Below are 17,472 nucleotides of genomic sequence, written 5' to 3' on the forward strand. Positions count from 1 at the left end.
AGTCCATCCGGGTGGTGCCCCCTGCACCCAGATAAGCCAAAGCGTAACTCGCCAAAGGGTGTCGGCCGGTACCCTGACGGGGGTCGCACTAGAGACTGAACTACCCATCAGCCATGCATCCCCTCGCGGTGCGCCGCCGCTTGGGATTCGGGGTGATTTTTATAGAGGTTTTCTTCCTCGCAGTCCGGCCGGTTAAGGACCTCGACCTCGACCAAAAAGTCCCGGTCAATGCGCGACAGCGACCAACGAGGACCGTCCTCTCGCAAGGGGGTTGGACCGCTCGGGAGAACCGAACTTGCGGAGATGTCGAACCTCAAGTATCTGTGGTCCGACAACGTCTCCACGTTCTCCAGCACCTTCCAGCCCCGAACACGGCGCGCCAGGGCAGCATCTGCGAAAGTGACGTCCACAATGGAGCCGCCCTGTTGCCGCACGCATGTGTTTACCGATCCTCGGTTTAAGACCGTGAGGCCAGTCGCCATCGCCCATTCCTCCAGCTCTCGTCCACGCGGATCCGTCGCTGGACACCCCCATGCCACAGATTTTGCATTGAGGTCCCCAGCGACAAGAACGCGGCCGGAGCGTCTTCTGCTTATCAGGACGCCGACTTCAGCAAGAAACTGTTCGAAGTCAGCGAGACTTTTATTAGGCGAGAAGTACACTCCGACTACCATAACGTCGTCAACGAAAGCCGAGACGTATACCCGACCTCGCACTACGTTATCGAAGGCTGGAGAGCCCACTATGGACCGGGACGTTATGGCAACCACTCCTTCCGTATCTCCCACCCAATTATCCCCAGAAGGGACGCGATAGGGCTCAGCTACCACGGCTACGTGAATCAACCACTCCGCCATGCTCTGGAAGAGGAGATCCTGAGCTCTGGCGCAGTGGTTGATATTCGCCTGGAGGAGGTTCAGGTCCATTATTAGTCTTCGGCCATTGGAACCTCCTCAGTCCCCTGCTGCGTTTCCGCTTGCTGAGGTGAGCAAGAAGACTGCTCAGTAGCCTGGCCTGCCTTCCCTCTCTTCTTCTTGCCCGCAGATGGGGATACGCAGGACTTGCTGCCCACGCGATGCTTCGCCGTTCTGCCATCCGCTGCACAGACCACGCAATGTGGTGTAGCGGAGCATTCACGGGCCTTATGACCCGGTCGGCCGCAGCGATAGCACAAACCACTGCGGTCGACCCCTGCCTTGCACTGGGCACCCATGTGCCCCGGTGCCAGGCACCGATAGCACATCAGGGGCCGGGCGTCCAGCAACTTTACTTGGGCCGACACCCATCCCACGAGGAGCCTTCCTCCTGCTACTACCTTCTTGGCAGCTGCAACGGGACAGTGCACTAACACTGCCCCTAGCCCGTCGTAGCCACTGACAACTTCGCCAGAACGCACTTGCTCGACGGGACATCCTCCTACCGTTGCCACCGCTGCGATAACCTCGGCGCTGGTGACGGAGTCGTCCAGGCCTGTGATCCGCAGGTCAACAGACTTCGTAGGTCTAGAGACCCGAACGACCTCGTCACTCAAGACCTCTCTGAGCTTTCTAGCCAAGGAGTCCGCCTTCTCAGCACTGGAGGCCCCGGGGAATTCGAACAGGCGGCCTCCTGTAGCTGCCTTTCGGAGTCGGACTCCTTGTGCGCCAATGTCTGCTGCATTTATTCTCGCCTTCGCAGCGGCAATAACTTTTGCATAAGTCGCGCCCCTTTCTTCCGCCCCCGGTTGCAGCGTTAAGATGACTGCTGATGACCGAGGTGTGCGGAGTTTGCTGGCGCGACTTTTCGCATCAGGTCGCTTCTTGGGACCTACTTTCGTCCATTCCGACGACTGGCTCTTCCCCTGGTGTGGGCCAGCCTCCTGATTCCCGTTCTTTTTCTTCTTCTTCTTTTTCTTCTTCTCCGCGGAAGGTGGAGTAGAAGAGGAAGTAGAAGGGTCTGTCGTCATCCGTGCCCGTGGCTGACTCCACGAGGACCCAGCTGGGCGATGAGGTGGTGCCGAGGGCGCCTGCCCTGCGAGCCTGCTGTGTTCAGATCGGGCGGGCCCCTTAGGCGCGCTTTCAGTAGGCGGTTTTGCGGTGCCTGGAGATCCCGATGCCGCGGCAGCATATGTGCGCCCGTCTCGCCTTTTGTCGGTCGCCAAAGGCGGCCGGAGGTTCCTCTCTGGGAGGAGTCTGTCCTCTAGTGACTCCAGGCGGGCATTCAACATTCCTCCGACCTGGACCATCACCGTACGACAAATCTCCTCCAATGAAGGCGCAGCTGGGGTAACCCCAGGGCGGCCAGTTTTGCCTTGTTGAGGAGGACGCATTGCAGGGGGCGCCTCCTCTGTCTTGTCCGGGGAAGAGTGAGCGGAACCCTGCTTCTGCATACCCTCCATCTCTGTCCGTAATTGGGCCAGCTCTCTGCGGAGGCTAGCCATCTCGGCTTGCAGGCGTGTGTTGTCCGCCTGCAGTCGCCGCGTCTCATCCGAAACGGTGCGCGACCCGAGGGCTTCTACAGTCTCCTTGATGGAAGCCGCAGCGTCTTTCAGGTCACGCACGAAGGTGCCCTTCAAGTGGGCAGACTTAGTGGCCACCTTTCTAATAAGGTCCAAGTCTTCCCAGACCTGGTCCTGCAGTCGGGCTGCGGTCTTTTCATCCACACGTTGCCCGAATGGAGGTGACACTTCTTTGCGCGCCTCCCGCCGAAAACGGGCGACGGCGGCCTCCTTGAGGAGGTCATCCTCCGCCTTTTGTTTGGCCTGGGCTTTCGCCTCGGCTCTTTTTTCCATATTAAGGGCCTCCCTGGCCTTGCCAATGCCGACATAACGCCCATGGGTAGGTGGACGCCCTCTACCTCTTACAGGGACTGGTGTCCCCGGCCTTTCCTCGTCAGTCGACATATCATCGCCTTCACTGAGGCGTGGGCGCTTCACTCCTGTCATATCGGACACTGAAAACGCTACCGACGAGCCAGAGCCCGATCTGGGCCTGCTCTCGACGGTTATAAGGCTGCAGTCGGATTCCGACGCCGCCTCTTCAGTTCCGCTCCTCTTCCTCCCCCCTTCTCCTACATCCATCCAAAATTTCCCCCCCAATTCTAACTCTTCCTCCTTACGCATTTCTCATTTTCTCTCATTTCTAATGGTGGCCCCCCCGTATACATGGGGCCGATGCGCGACTAGCGACGCACCAAGGGATTCCCCCTCGCGGGGACCCTCCCGGGTAGATTTATTTCCAGTTCGTACTTCCATTTTGTTTTTTAGGCCTAATGGGGACCCTTCCCAGACACCCTAGTGGCTGCACTCCCAGCAACCATGCATCCCATCGGCGGGCATCAAACCTTAGGATTGGGGTAATTTTTTATAAAATCAAATCAAATCAAATCAAATCGTTTATTTGCAGATTGGTATTACATTGTTGGTAGGTACACAAAACAAAGGGACAAACAATCCGCCTTAGATGGCATGCAAAAAATATATATGATCGTACAATAATTATACAATAATAATACTATCTTAAATCAATCGATATTATTAAAATAAGAATAAAATTTAAGAGTGATATCAAAAGTACAAATATTATTATTCATGTCAAATTATAATCACTGTAAATGTCAAACCTATAATATTGTGTCTGTTAAATATTCTTGGATGGTATAATAACATTTCCCAATAAGTAATTTTTTTATCTTATCTTTAAAATCCACAAGATTCATGCTTCTGTTGGCCAGCGACGCTGGCAATTTGTTGTATATTTTAGGCGCCATAATGAAAATACTATTCCCAAATAACGCTGTGGAATGTGGCTTATACAATAATTTATTTTTCCTGCGTTCGCTATCACTATATGTAAACAAGTGATTGTTTTTTTTGATAAATATCAGAACTTCATAAATATACAAACAAGGACAAGTTAGTATTTTCATTTTCTCAAAATACGGTTTACACGTATCTGTGGGACGCAAGTGACATATAGCTCTTAGACACTTCTTTTGACATTTAAATATTCGCTCTCTATCAGACGAATTACCCCAAAATATTATACCATATCTTAAACTTGCTGTGACATACGCATTGTATGCAATTATAACCGCTGTCTGATTAACCACTTTCGACAGCATATATAATGCAAACGAAAATCTGTTTAATTTTAAACACAAATTCTCAATATGATTCTTCCAATTAAGGCTATCATCAATTTGCAAGCCTAAAAATTTTGTGTTTGTTGTTACCTCAATTTTTTTACCTAAATACTTAATGTCTAGTGCCATACTATTACCTTTATTCATGAATGTCATAATTTTTGTTTTGTCAAGATTAATAATTAAATTGTTAAATGTCAGCCAATTAATAATATTACATATTGTATCATTTATATCATTTTCAAATTCTATTTTATTCTCACCCACAAAGATCACTGTGCTATCGTCAGCAAATAAAACCATCTTATGATCGGTTACCCTGGGAAAATCATTAATATATACTATAAACAGCAGTGGACCCAATATACTACCCTGCGGAACTCCAGTTATTACAGTTTTTGACTCTGATAAATATGCAGTTTCAGTTTTATTGTACCCGACTAAACTTGTAATCTGCGTCATTTGCTGCCTACCTGTCAGATATGAATTGATCAATGCCAGTGCGTTCCCTCTAATGCCGTATACACTAAGTTTATCTATTAAAATGTTATGGTCAACGTAGTCAAATGCCTTAGTAAGGTCCATGAACAACGCGCATACGAGCTTCTTTTTATCCCTATTAACCATAACCTCCTTAAGAAGGTTATAAATAGCCAAATTGATCGATTTATTCTTTCTAAAACCTATTTGAACATCGGAGAGTACACCATTTTTTTCGAAATAATCATTTAAGCAATTATAAATATATTTTTCTAATATTTTGGAAAAAATTGGAACTAAAGATACGGGTCGATAACAGTCCATATCCTCTGTATCGTGTTTTTTAAATAACGGTTTCACTATAGACACTTTAAGTTTTTCCGGATAAACACCATGCTCTACACATAAATTAGTGATGTAACTTAGCACTGGCGATATTAACTCTGACACATATTTAACTACTTTAGTATTAATCTCATCATACCCACAGCTATTTGTATTCTTTAATAGCTTAATAATGTTTTGTATCTGCTTGGGTGATGAAGGTTTCAAAAAAATTGAGTTATATTTATTCCAAACAATATTAATTTTTTTATTTGTTTTAATATTTTTTCGATTGAGAAAATGCTCGTTAAATGCCTCTGCTATATCTTTAGGGTTTGTTACAATTAGGCCTTCTTTTTTAATCTGATATATTTTATTTTCACTACTTTTAGTTTTATATTCATTTATAATGCTCCATGTAGTTTTAGATTTATTATTAGCAGTTTTAATTTTGTAATCGTTTTGAGCTTTTTGAGTTAATTTTATAATATTCTTTAGCCTTCTTCTGTATGCTTTAAATTCTTTTTTATGTATATAACTACCTTCCACGCACGTTGTCTTCCTCGCAGCCCCACGCTCAGTGCGCGGGACCCCCGGTTCCGCTCAGTGCGGATTACGGGTTGCCCGACGGTGGCCGAAGCCAGCGCTCACCGGCCATGAAGACCGGAGAGCCCACCGCGCTGGGCGTTCCCAACCACACCGGTGATTTTTTTACCGAGGTTGTCCTTCCTCGCGGCCTGTAAGGCCCCACCCTCAGTGGCAGCGCACAGAAGCGCCCCACCCTCAGTGGCAGCGCACAGAAGCGCCCCACCCCGCCTCGTGCTAGTTTTGGTTCTCGCTAATCAGCAGCGCCGTGACGGCTTCCTTTGCTGGTCCGCGGAGGTAACTACGTAGCCTCCACAGATTCTCCCTGGGGCTAAAGCTACATACTTTTGTGGACTCGTCGTAAGCTTGCTTAAAATAAAGCCAGTCCATGGGGTCGCCCTCAAACGTTGGTAGATCCTTCTGTGTGCTAATACGGCTTAAAAACTTATGTGTTTGTGCATGTGGTGCGTTGTGCTTAGCAATAGTTGCCATTTCTTTGAGTGCGCTAGCCAGCATGTGTACAGTCCCATCAGTGCCACCGCCTATAGCGGCGGGCGGGCACAGCTCGCCTAAATCTGAACCATCCTGCTGGACGGGCTGTGCTGACTGCTCGTGCTGACTGTGCTCTAACCATTTCTCTACAGAACTATTATGATTGCTACGCACCTCATGCTCCTCCGGTAGTGGACTGTATGCTTCCTCATCTAGTGCTGCCATATCAGCTTGCAACCTTTTCTCAATTAGCTGCATCTCAATACGCGCTTTCGCCTCCGCTGCCTCTAGTTCCAGCCGTGTCTTTCTTGCTCGGATGGATGCTGAACTTGACTTTCTCGACGTGCCATTGCGTGTAGAAGCCCTACTCGGTGCCACTGCGTGGCCGCTAGTGCTCTTAACACTAGTAGCTGGTTCTACTTCATCGAAAAGCCTTTTTCTAAGCTCCTCCTTTAGGGGTACCTGCTTTTTCACCTGCTTACATGTGTGCTGGCTCTGCTCCTGCTCCTCAACTAGGTCCTGTTTCTTCACAGTGTTCACCATATTTGGCGGTGGAGTTTGGAACATACCTTGCGATCCGGCTCGAAGGACCACTTGTAGGGGCCAGGGCAAGTGAAAACACAGGGTTTCTTTAAGTGACTTGGCTGACAGAACGTGTGTAGCGGTTGGCAAAGTTTAAACGATGCGGCTGCGGTCGGTTGCGGTGAACGTCTACAATTTGAACCGCCGCGGACGTCAGAATAACGGTTTGCCGCCCCCGCCACCTACGTTCCGTTTTTAGCACATTATTTATTAAAACCATAGACAATCATTTATTTCAGCTTAAATTATATAATATTAATTATTTATAATTTATTAATTAATAATTAACTAGAGGGCTTTTTGCGTCGCTAACACCCTCCTTCACCTTCGGAACCCTGCTCTTCCCCTCCTTCACCTTCGGAACCCTGCTCTTCCCGTCCTTCACCTTCGGAACCCTGCTCTTCCCCTCCTTCACCTTCGGACCCCTGCTCTTCCCGTCCTTCACCTTCGGAACCCTGCTCTTCCCCTCCTTCACCTTCGGACCCCTGCTATTCCCCTCCTTCACCTTCGGAACCCTGCTCTTCCCCTCGTTCACCTTCGGACCCCTGCTCTTCCCCTCCTTCACCTTCGGAACCCTGCTCTTCCCCTCCTCCACCTTCGGACCCCTGCTCTTCCCGTCCTTCACCTTCGGACCCCTGCTCTTCCCCTCCTTCACCTTCGGAACCCTGCTCTTCCCGTCCTTCACCTTCGGAACCCTGCTCTTCCCCTCCTTCACCTTCGGAACCCTGCTCTTCCCCTCCTTCACCTTCGGACCCCTGCTCTTCCCCTCCTTCACCTTCGGAACCCTGCTCTTCCCCTCCTTCACCTTCGGACCCCTGCTCTTCCCCTCCTTCACCTTCGGACCCCTGCTCTTCCCCTCCTTCACCTTCGGACCCCTGCTCTTCCCCTCCTTCACCTTCGGACCCCTGCTCTTCCCCTCCTTCACCTTCGGCCCCCTGCTCTTCCCCTCCTTCACCTTCGGACCCCTGCTCTTCCCCTCGTTCACCTTCGGACCCCTGCTCTTCCCCTCCTTCACCTTCGGAACCCTGCTCTTCCCGTCCTTCACCTTCGGACCTTCCCCTCCTTCACCTTCGGCCCCCTGCTCTTCCCCTCCTTCACCTTCGGAACCCTGCTCTTCCCCTCCTTCACCTTCGGCCCCCTGCTCTTCCCCTCCTTCACCTTCGGAACCCTGCTCTTCCCCTCCTTCACCTTCGGACCCCTGCTCTTCCCCTCCTTCACCTTCGGACCCCTGCTCTTCCCCTCCTTCACCTTCGGAACCCTGCTCTTCCCCTCCTTCACCTTCGGAACCCTGCTCTTCCCCTCCTTCACCTTCGGAACCCTGCTCTTCCCCTCCTTCACCTTCGGACCCCTGCTCTTCCCCTCCTTCACCTTCGGACCCCTGCTCTTCCCCTCCTTCACCTTCGGACCCCTGCTCTTCCCCTCCTTCACCTTCGGACCCCTGCTCTTCCCCTCCTTCACCTTCGGCCCCCTGCTCTTCCCCTCCTTCACCTTCGGACCCCTGCTCTTCCCCTCGTTCACCTTCGGACCCCTGCTCTTCCCCTCCTTCACCTTCGGAACCCTGCTCTTCCCGTCCTTCACCTTCGGACCTTCCCCTCCTTCACCTTCGGCCCCCTGCTCTTCCCCTCCTTCACCTTCGGAACCCTGCTCTTCCCCTCCTTCACCTTCGGCCCCCTGCTCTTCCCCTCCTTCACCTTCGGAACCCTGCTCTTCCCGTCCTTCACCTTCGGACCCCTGCTCTTCCCCTCCTTCACCTTCGGAACCCTGCTCTTCCCGTCCTTCACCTTCGGAACCCTGCTCTTCCCCTCCTTCACCTTCGGACCCCTGCTCTTCCCCTCCTTCACCTTCGGAACCCTGCTCTTCCCCTCCTTCACCTTCGGAACCCTGCTCTTCCCCTCCTTCACCTTCGGACCCCTGCTCTTCCCGTCCTTCACCTTCGGACCCCTGCTCTTCCCCTCCTTCACCTTCGGAACCCTGCTCTTCCCGTCCTTCACCTTCGGAACCCTGCTCTTCCCCTCCTTCACCTTCGGAACCCTGCTCTTCCCCTCCTTCACCTTCGGACCCCTGCTCTTCCCGTCCTTCACCTTCGGACCCCTGCTCTTCCCGTCCTTCACCTTCGGAACCCTGCTCTTCCCGTCCTTCACCTTCGGAACCCTGCTCTTCCCCTCCTTCACCTTCGGAACCCTGCTTTTCCCCTCCTTCACCTTCGGACCCCTGCTCTTCCCGTCCTTCACCTTCGGACCCCTGCTCTTCCCGTCCTTCACCTTCTGAACCCTGCTCTTCCCCTCCTTCACCTTCGGAACCCTGCTCTTCCCCTCCTTCACCTTCGGAACCCTGCTCTTCCCGTCCTTCACCTTCGGAACCCTGCTCTTCCCCTCCTTCACCTTCGGAACCCTGCTCTTCCCGTCCTTCACCTTCGGACCTTCCCCACCTTCACCTTCGGCCCCCTGCTCTTCCCCTCCTTCACCTTCGGAACCCTGCTCTTCCCCTCCTTCACCTTCGGCCCCCTGCTCTTCCCCTCCTTCACCTTCGGAACCCTGCTCTTCCCGTCCTTCACCTTCGGAACCCTGCTCTTCCCCTCCTTCACCTTCGGACCCCTGCTCTTCCCGTCCTTCACCTTCGGACCCCTGCTCTTCCCCTCCTTCACCTTCGGAACCCTGCTCTTCCCGTCCTTCACCTTTGGAACCCTGCTCTTCCCCTCCTTCACCTTCGGAACCCTGCTCTTCCCCTCCTTCACCTTCGGACCTTTGCTCTTCCCGTCCTTCACCTTCGGACCCCTGCTCTTCCCGTCCTTCACCTTTGGAACCCTGCTCTTCTCGTCCTTCACCTTCTGAACCCTGCTCTTCCCCTCCTTCACCTTCGGAACCCTGCTCTTCCCCTCCTTCACCTTCGGACCCCTGCTCTTCCCCTCCTTCACCTTCGGAACCCTGCTCTTCCCGTCCTTCACCTTCGGAACCCTGCTCTTCCCCTCCTTCACCTTCGGAACCCTGCTCTTCCCCTCCTTCACCTTCGGACCTTTGCTCTTCCCGTCCTTCACCTTCGGACCCCTGCTCTTCCCCTCCTTACCTTCGGACGTTGATTACTGCGGTTACCTGTCAATGTAAATACGTAAGTAAAAACAAAAAAGTTTGATCTGGCGATATTAAAAAATATAAGGATTGGATGTTATCTAACCTAACCTATTTTTTTTTTTTTTTTTTTTTTAACGCTGGGAAATGCGTTTATGCATCCCCTCCGGAAACAGCGCATCCGAAGCTGCGCCGTTTCCGGAGGGGTATGTGGGACTCACCGGCATAAAGCGGCCAGAATACCCACTAAAACCCAGCGATGTTCCTACTGCCTAAGGTGGCTCCCGAGGTGCCTCAAGGCCAGCGCCAGGACTCTTCCCGGGACTCCATCCGGTCCCGGGAAGGAAGGTCCCACGGGGGGGTGCCAGCTAACACGCAGGCAGCCGCGAACGCAACGGTCGTGTATGCCCGGCATATTCTGTTTGCCACTACCCGTTGCGGCCTCCGCAGAAGGGCCCTGGTTGGCGCACGGAGTGCATCGAACCAAATGGGGGCTCCATACGTTGCCATACTTTTTACCACCCCCGCGAACAGGCGACGGCAAGGGGCTCCAGGCCCCCCCACGTTTGGGAGTAGTCGGCCCAGCGAAGCAGCTGCACCCACTACTCTAGGGGCGAGGCGGCGGAAGTGTTCCTCAAAGTTCCACTTGCGGTCCAAAACAAGGCCCAGATATTTCATGTGGGCCCTGATTTGGACAACTTCCCCCGACACCGTAATGCTTGCGTGTGCCGTTTACAGGTAACGACAACTTTGATTACCTGCATTTCTACCCCTATCTTCTTACCCAGGCAGTACCCCATAAGACAATTCCAACAGTTTCTATGTCTGTCATATGGCGTGACCTCTTTACTGCTTAGGCGGCAGAACTAAAGGATGTTCTATAAATTATGTACATGAATTTTAGCCCATTGAAATTTAGCATCTAACGATATTTCTAGAAAAACTGTCTCATCCACCAGGTTCAACTTCTCATTATTAAGTAGTACAGTGGTTTACACGTGTACATGAAGTAATGGGAATTATATGCATTTAGTTTTTCTTTCTATTTAAAACCAAATTATTGGCTTCAAACCATTATTTTAAATTCTATTTAAAAACTTTCATTAGTTATAATAACATCAGTCAGCACCGGGGTGGCTGCGTTCCAGGCCTCAACAATGGCTCCTTCCTCCACCATTTCACGGTCGAGGCGGGCTAGGGACCATCTCGGAAACACTACTCTCCCTCCTCCGGTCTGACTTTGAGGCAACGAGCAGGATGCGGAGACTCTCCACCGGATGTACCGATGGTCTGACAGAGTCTCCACTTCCTCGAGGACGCGCCAATCCTGGGCACGTGAGGCGATGGCAGGGGTAGCGAATGAGACATCCACTATTGACCCCCCCTGCCGTCGCACACAGGTGTTTGCGCGTCCTTGGTTGAGAAGGACCAGGCCGACCATGGCAGCCCAGTTCTCCAACTCAACTCCCCTCAGATCTGTTATGGGGGATCCCCACGCCGCAGACTTCGCATTTAGGTCCCCCATCAGGATTACCTGGGTCGGGGCCGCACCTCTCACCACTGGCTCCAGACTTCTAAGATAAGCCTCGAAGGCAGACAGGGGTTTGTTTGGGGAGAAGTATACTCCAATTAGTGTCACCTCCCCCCACACGACCGCTACAAACCCTGGTCCGCTGCGTTGTGGAACCAGTGGAATTCCATGTGCCGGCACCACAACAGCCACCGATCCCTCGACGTCACCAGCCCAATTTGATTGAGTAGGGATGAAGTAGGGCTCGGCGGCTGTCGCCACTTGAATCTGCCACTCCGCCATGTGTTGTATCAGGAGGTCCTGGGCACGGGCGCAGTGGTTCAGATTGGCCTGCAGAAATTCGCTATGGCGTATGGTCATTAGTCGCCATTTCGATGTCCTCCTGTGGCGGTTCTTGTCGACCTCTTGAAGAGCCTGGGGCCCGAGTCAAAGGAGCCTCCTTACCCTTCGTTGGAGGCGGGAAACACTTAAGCCCTCCCATAACATGACCAGCTTTCCTGCCCATTTGCGTGCAGATTGCACATTTAGGCTCATCCGAGCACGAGGCCGCCTTGTGCCCTTCCCTGCCACATCTGAAGCACAAAGTGCTCCGGTCGGCAGGTGATGGGCAGAGAGCCCTTGTGTGACCCACCCCCATGCACTTAAAGCAGCGCATCGGGATAGGTTCCAAAAGGGTAACACGGGCTGACGACCACCCAACGACTATCCTTCCCTCTGCTACGAGTAGCTTCGCTGTAGTCACAGGGCATCGGACCAATATCGATCCAGTCCCGCTGGGTCCCGCCCGAATAGCACCAGCTCTAACCTGCTCCAGTGGAACACTTCCCATTTGCGCCACCACCCTCTGCACTTCTTCAGGTGTGACGGACTCGTCAATACCAGCGATCCTCAGTTCTGCGGTTTTCATGGGCCGTGTAACCGTCACCCATTCGCCGACCAGGCCTTGCAGTTTGCCCGCCAGCTCATCTGCAGCCTTGGCGCTGTCGGCCCCCGGAACCTCAATAACTCTGGCCCCGGTGGCTGATTTGCGCACCCGTACATGATCCACTCCGACCTCCTTCAAGGCCAGGCCCGCGGTGGCTGTCTTCATGACCGTCGCGTAAGTTTGGGTTGCGACGACTTCTGGCCTCAGGGTGATAACGACCGCTGAGGACTTTGGAGGGCTCAGTTTACCCTTGCGTTTAGCCGGCGTAGCCTTAGCAGGTGCGCAGGCTGAGTTAGGAGCCTTGGGCTTAGTGGACTTAGCCGTCTTGGCTTTAGCCTTCCTCCCAATTACCTTTGACCAGGCGGGTGGGGTTGGTGGGGCTGGAGCGTGGTCTCAGTGGCTTCAGTCTCACGTGGCTCTGCACTACGTGTGGAGACGCTGCACTCTGTCTGCGGCGCAGCGGTAGGCTTAGTGGTCTTAGTTCCTGCCGCCGAGCGAGTCTTTGCTGGACGCGCAGGCGAAGGGCCCGCTGATGGCTCATCGGGAGAGCGGCGGGTAACTGCTCCTTTCTTTTTATCAGCCGCGAGTGGCGGCCTCAAAATGGGCTCCTGTGGGAGTCGCTTTTCCAGCTGCTCGAGGCGGTCATTTACCATCCCCCCGATGGATATAAAGAGATCCCTCTTTAAGGTCTCAAGCATCTCGCCGAGTGCCGGGGAGCTCTGGGGATCCATGCCCAGATCGGGCTGACCCACTGGTGCAGGGGATTTTTCCCTTGCAGAGAACGCGAACCGGAGGGCCTTGACCTCCGCTCTTAAGGCGGCCATCTCCTGTCGCATCCTCCTGTTGTCTGCCCGGAGCCTTTGGGCTTCCTCGTCAATCGTCATTGCCTGTAGGGCGTCCATGGCTGCGCGGATTTCTTTGGTAGCCCGGTTTATTTCACCCTTCACGCCGCCCTTGAGGTTGTTGGACTTCTGAGTCTCGCACGTTATCGAGGAGACCGCACTCCTGGCCCTGTTGATGAGCTCGTCTTTTGTTGGGCCATATTCGCCATCGGCATTCATGGTCACTTTAGCCCTATTCATAGGACTCCGTTCTCGCACACCTTCATCTACTCTTTCAGCCCGAGCCCTTCCCACTTTAATCTTTGCCTTTGTTGTTACTGCAGACTCAGTCTCAGGCTCCACTGCGACAGCCTTCAACGAGGGCTCTCCTTCTTCCTCTTCCCGTGAGTCCACCTGATCATGGGGCCGCTTTGATACGGCTCCGGCTACCTTCCAAGGCTCCACTAAGGCCTCCAAAACTCTGTCACTATCGTCTGAATCAGTGTCCATTAGAAGCTCATTAACCTTTTCCTCCTCCGTTGGCTTAGGCAGAACAATCTTCAGCCGGTAAGCCTGTCCTTCTCTCTTCCTTCCTCTCTCTTCCTCTCCTTGCGGGCCTTCTAGCCCTCTAATATTACTATTCTTTCTAATTTTATTTATTTCCATATTTGATCCCACGAGTATGGGGGAAATATTCAGTCCATCCGGGTGGTGCCCCCTGCACCCAGATAAGCCAAAGCGTAACTCGCCAAAGGGTGTGTTTAAGACCGTGAGGCCAGTCGCCATCGCCCATTCCTCCAGCTCTCGTCCACGCGGATCCGTCGCTGGACACCCCCATGCCACAGATTTTGCATTGAGGTCCCCAGCGACAAGAACGCGGCCGGAGCGTCTTCTGCTTATCAGGACGCCGACTTCAGCAAGAAACTGTTCGAAGTCAGCGAGATTTTTATTAGGCGAGAAGTACACTCCGACTACCATAACGTCGTCAACGAAAGCCGAGACGTATACCCGACCTCGCACTACGTTATCGAAGGCTGGAGAGCCCACTATGGACCGGGACGTTATGGCAACCACTCCTTCCGTATCTCCCACCCAATTATCCCCAGAAGGGACGCGATAGGGCTCAGCTACCACGGCTACGTGAATCAACCACTCCGCCATGCTCTGGAAGAGGAGGTCCTGAGCTCTGGCGCAGTGGTTGATATTCGCCTGGAGGAGGTTCAGGTCCATTATTAGTCTTCGGCCATTGGAACCTCCTCAGTCCCCTGCTGCGTTTCCGCTTGCTGAGGTGAGCAAGAAGACTGCTCAGTAGCCTGGCCTGCCTTCCCTCTCTTCTTCTTGCCCGCAGATGGGGATACGCAGGACTTGCTGCCCACGCGATGCTTCGCCGTTCTGCCATCCGCTGCACAGACCACGCAATGTGGTGTAGCGGAGCATTCACGGGCCTTATGACCCGGTCGGCCGCAGCGATAGCACAAACCACTGCGGTCGACCCCTGCCTTGCACTGGGCACCCATGTGCCCCGGTGCCAGGCACCGATAGCACATCAGGGGCCGGGCGTCCAGCAACTTTACTTGGGCCGACACCCATCCCACGAGGAGCCTTCCTCCTGCTACTACCTTCTTGGCAGCTGCAACGGGACAGTGCACTAACACTGCCCCTAGCCCGTCGTAGCCACTGACAACTTCGCCAGAACGCACTTGCTCGACGGGACATCCTCCTACCGTTGCCACCGCTGCGATAACCTCGGCGCTGGTGACGGAGTCGTCCAGGCCTGTGATCCGCAGGTCAACAGACTTCGTAGGTCTAGAGACCCGAACGACCTCGTCACTCAAGACCTCTCTGAGCTTTCTAGCCAAGGAGTCCGCCTTCTCAGCACTGGAGGCCCCGGGGAATTCGAACAGGCGGCCTCCTGTAGCTGCCTTTCGGAGTCGGACTCCTTGTGCGCCAATGTCTGCTGCATTTATTCTCGCCTTCGCAGCGGCAATAACTTTTGCATAAGTCGCGCCCCTTTCTTCCGCCCCCGGTTGCAGCGTTAAGATGACTGCTGATGACCGAGGTGTGCGGAGTTTGCTGGCGCGACTTTTCGCATCAGGTCGCTTCTTGGGACCTACTTTCGTCCATTCCGACGACTGGCTCTTCCCCTGGTGTGGGCCAGCCTCCTGATTCCCGTTCTTTTTCTTCTTCTTCTTTTTCTTCTTCTCCGCGGAAGGTGGAGTAGAAGAGGAAGTAGAAGGGTCTGTCGTCATCCGTGCCCGTGGCTGACTCCACGAGGACCCAGCTGGGCGATGAGGTGGTGCCGAGGGCGCCTGCCCTGCGAGCCTGCTGTGTTCAGATCGGGCGGGCCCCTGCTCTTCCTGTCCTTCACCTTTGGAACCCTGCTCTTCCCGTCCTTCACCTTCTGAACCCTGCTCTTCCCCTCCTTCACCTTCGGAACCCTGCTCTTCCCCTCCTTCACCTTCGGACCCCTGCTCTTCCCCTCCTTCACCTTCGGACCCCTGCTCTTCCCCTCCTTCACCTTCGGAACCCTGCTCTTCCCGTCCTTCACCTTCGGACCCCTGCTCTTCCCGTCCTTTACCTTCGGACCCCTGCTCTTCCCCTCTTTCACCTTCGGACCCCTGCTCTTCCCCTCCTTCACCTTCGGACCCCTGCTCTTCCCCTCCTTCACCTTCGGACCCCTGCTCTTTCCGTCCTTCACCTTCGGACCCCTGCTCTTTCCCTCCTTCACCTTCGGACCCCTCCTCATCCCGTCCTTCACCTTCGGACCCCTGCTCTTCCCCTCCTTCACCTTCGGAACCCTGCTCTTCCCGTCCTTCACCTTCGGACCCCTGCTCTTCCCGTCCTTCACCTTCGGAACCCTGCTCTTCCCGTCCTTTACCTTCGGACCCCTGCTCTTCCCCTCTTTCACCTTCGGACCCCTGCTCTTCCCCTCCTTCACCTTCGGACCCCTGCTCTTCCCCTCCTTCACCTTCGGACCCCTGCTCTTCCCCTCCTTCACCTTCGGACCCCTGCTCTTCCCCTCCTTCACCTTCGGACCCCTGCTCTTCCCGTCCTTCACCTTCGGACCCCTGCTCTTCCCCTCCTTCACCTTCGGACCCCTGCTCTTCCCCTCCTTCACCTTCGGAACCCTGCTCTTCCCCTCCTTCACCTTCGGACCCCTGCTCTTCCCCTCCTTCACCTTCGGACCCCTGCTCTTTCCGTCCTTCACCTTCGGACCCCTGCTCTTCCCCTCCTTCACCTTCGGACCCCTGCTCTTCCCCTCCTTTACCTTCGGACCCCTGCTCTTCCCCTCCTTCACCTTCGGAGCCCTGCTCTTCCCCTCCCAACCACTCTGCTCTCAACGATGTATTCCCCTCATCCCCACCCGTAACCTCTATTGTATGTATTCCCCTCCCAACCCCCATCAAATTTTGGCCCAATAACTGTAAAATTTTCTAAGTTGTCCTTTCTCCAGTCTGACGCCTTTAAACCCTTGCCACATTTCCTGCTTCACCTCACTTTAGCCTAGTTGACTCTTCCCGTATTGCAACCCCCCTTAAATGCTGCTTTGCTTTTATCTCCCGTGAATTTATCATTTCAGCCCTATACCCTGGCCCTGTACTCTCTTCGCTGTGCATTCTCCCCTTACCTTGATTGTAATCATCATCCCTTGCAAATTCTTTAAATATTCGCCCTTTAGCCGTTTCTCCTGTCAATTCTTTCTTAGTTTAAGCGAATAAATTTCATCTAATTGCTCTCCACCTTTAATCTTTTAACTTCTGTATTTTTCGGAGCAAACAAAACTACAATGTAATTCAATCAATTTATTATTGTTTCATACAACAACCAGTATATTTTATTCTGACATTGTTTTAGTATAATTATCTTATCAACGATACGCTGCTTCGCTTTAATTTTAATTTTGTAAAAATAGTATTATTTTAATAACTTATCCCATTCTTTGAGTACAGATTTAATCAGACAACTGTCTGTACGCTGGGGTTTTATAGAAAAAGTCGCAAATTTTTAGCTGTTTCACAAATTAAGAAAAGTAGCGAATTGTTTCCGGTAATAATGGACTGGTCTCCGTGTCCGCAGAGGCTACCCCGCCACTGTGCTGGGGGTGATCCCCTACGCGGGGGTGTCTTTCTTCACCTACGACTCGCTGAAGCACTGGTACCTGGGTGAGTCGCGGGACATTGCTACACGTGTTTAACTCACGACGCCCGAATGTGAGTGAATGAACAAATGAATGGGACGTGTCGCCCCGTGTCCTTCAATTTGAGACGTATACCGTTGCGGATAGGTATAGCTACAAAGGGTAGAATTGCATGTAACACCTTGTACAGGTAACCACTGCTTACCTTAGCAGCAGTATCCCATAGTATTGACCTAATGCTGTGAAAGTAACTAAAACAGCAGCAGCAATTTGGTGGGTAGGTGTTTGGGCTCGTGTGACTGTAATCACGCGCTTTAGATCGGAACGCTGCATTACAACAATGCTGCTCAGCGACAGAATAAAACATGGTGGTGATACTTCCGCGGATGAGCTCCGTTTCAAATAGC

At 53.0% G+C, this 17,472-nt stretch overlaps 1 protein-coding gene across 1 annotated transcript; it reads right to left on the bottom strand.

Annotated features, from left to right (window-relative positions):
• Positions 1 to 11,109: 11,109 nt before the first annotated feature.
• On the bottom strand, positions 11,110 to 11,514 carry LOC120634783 (the record flags this gene model as incomplete). Its single annotated transcript, XM_039905567.1, has 1 exon — positions 11,110 to 11,514. A coding segment is annotated over one exon (405 nt), but the record flags the coding sequence as incomplete, so codon positions are not given.
• Positions 11,515 to 17,472: the final 5,958 nt, after the last annotated feature.

Source organism: Pararge aegeria, chromosome 25 (assembly GCF_905163445.1).
Source record: "Pararge aegeria chromosome 25, ilParAegt1.1, whole genome shotgun sequence".
Classification (NCBI taxonomy): domain Eukaryota; kingdom Metazoa; phylum Arthropoda; class Insecta; order Lepidoptera; family Nymphalidae; genus Pararge; species Pararge aegeria.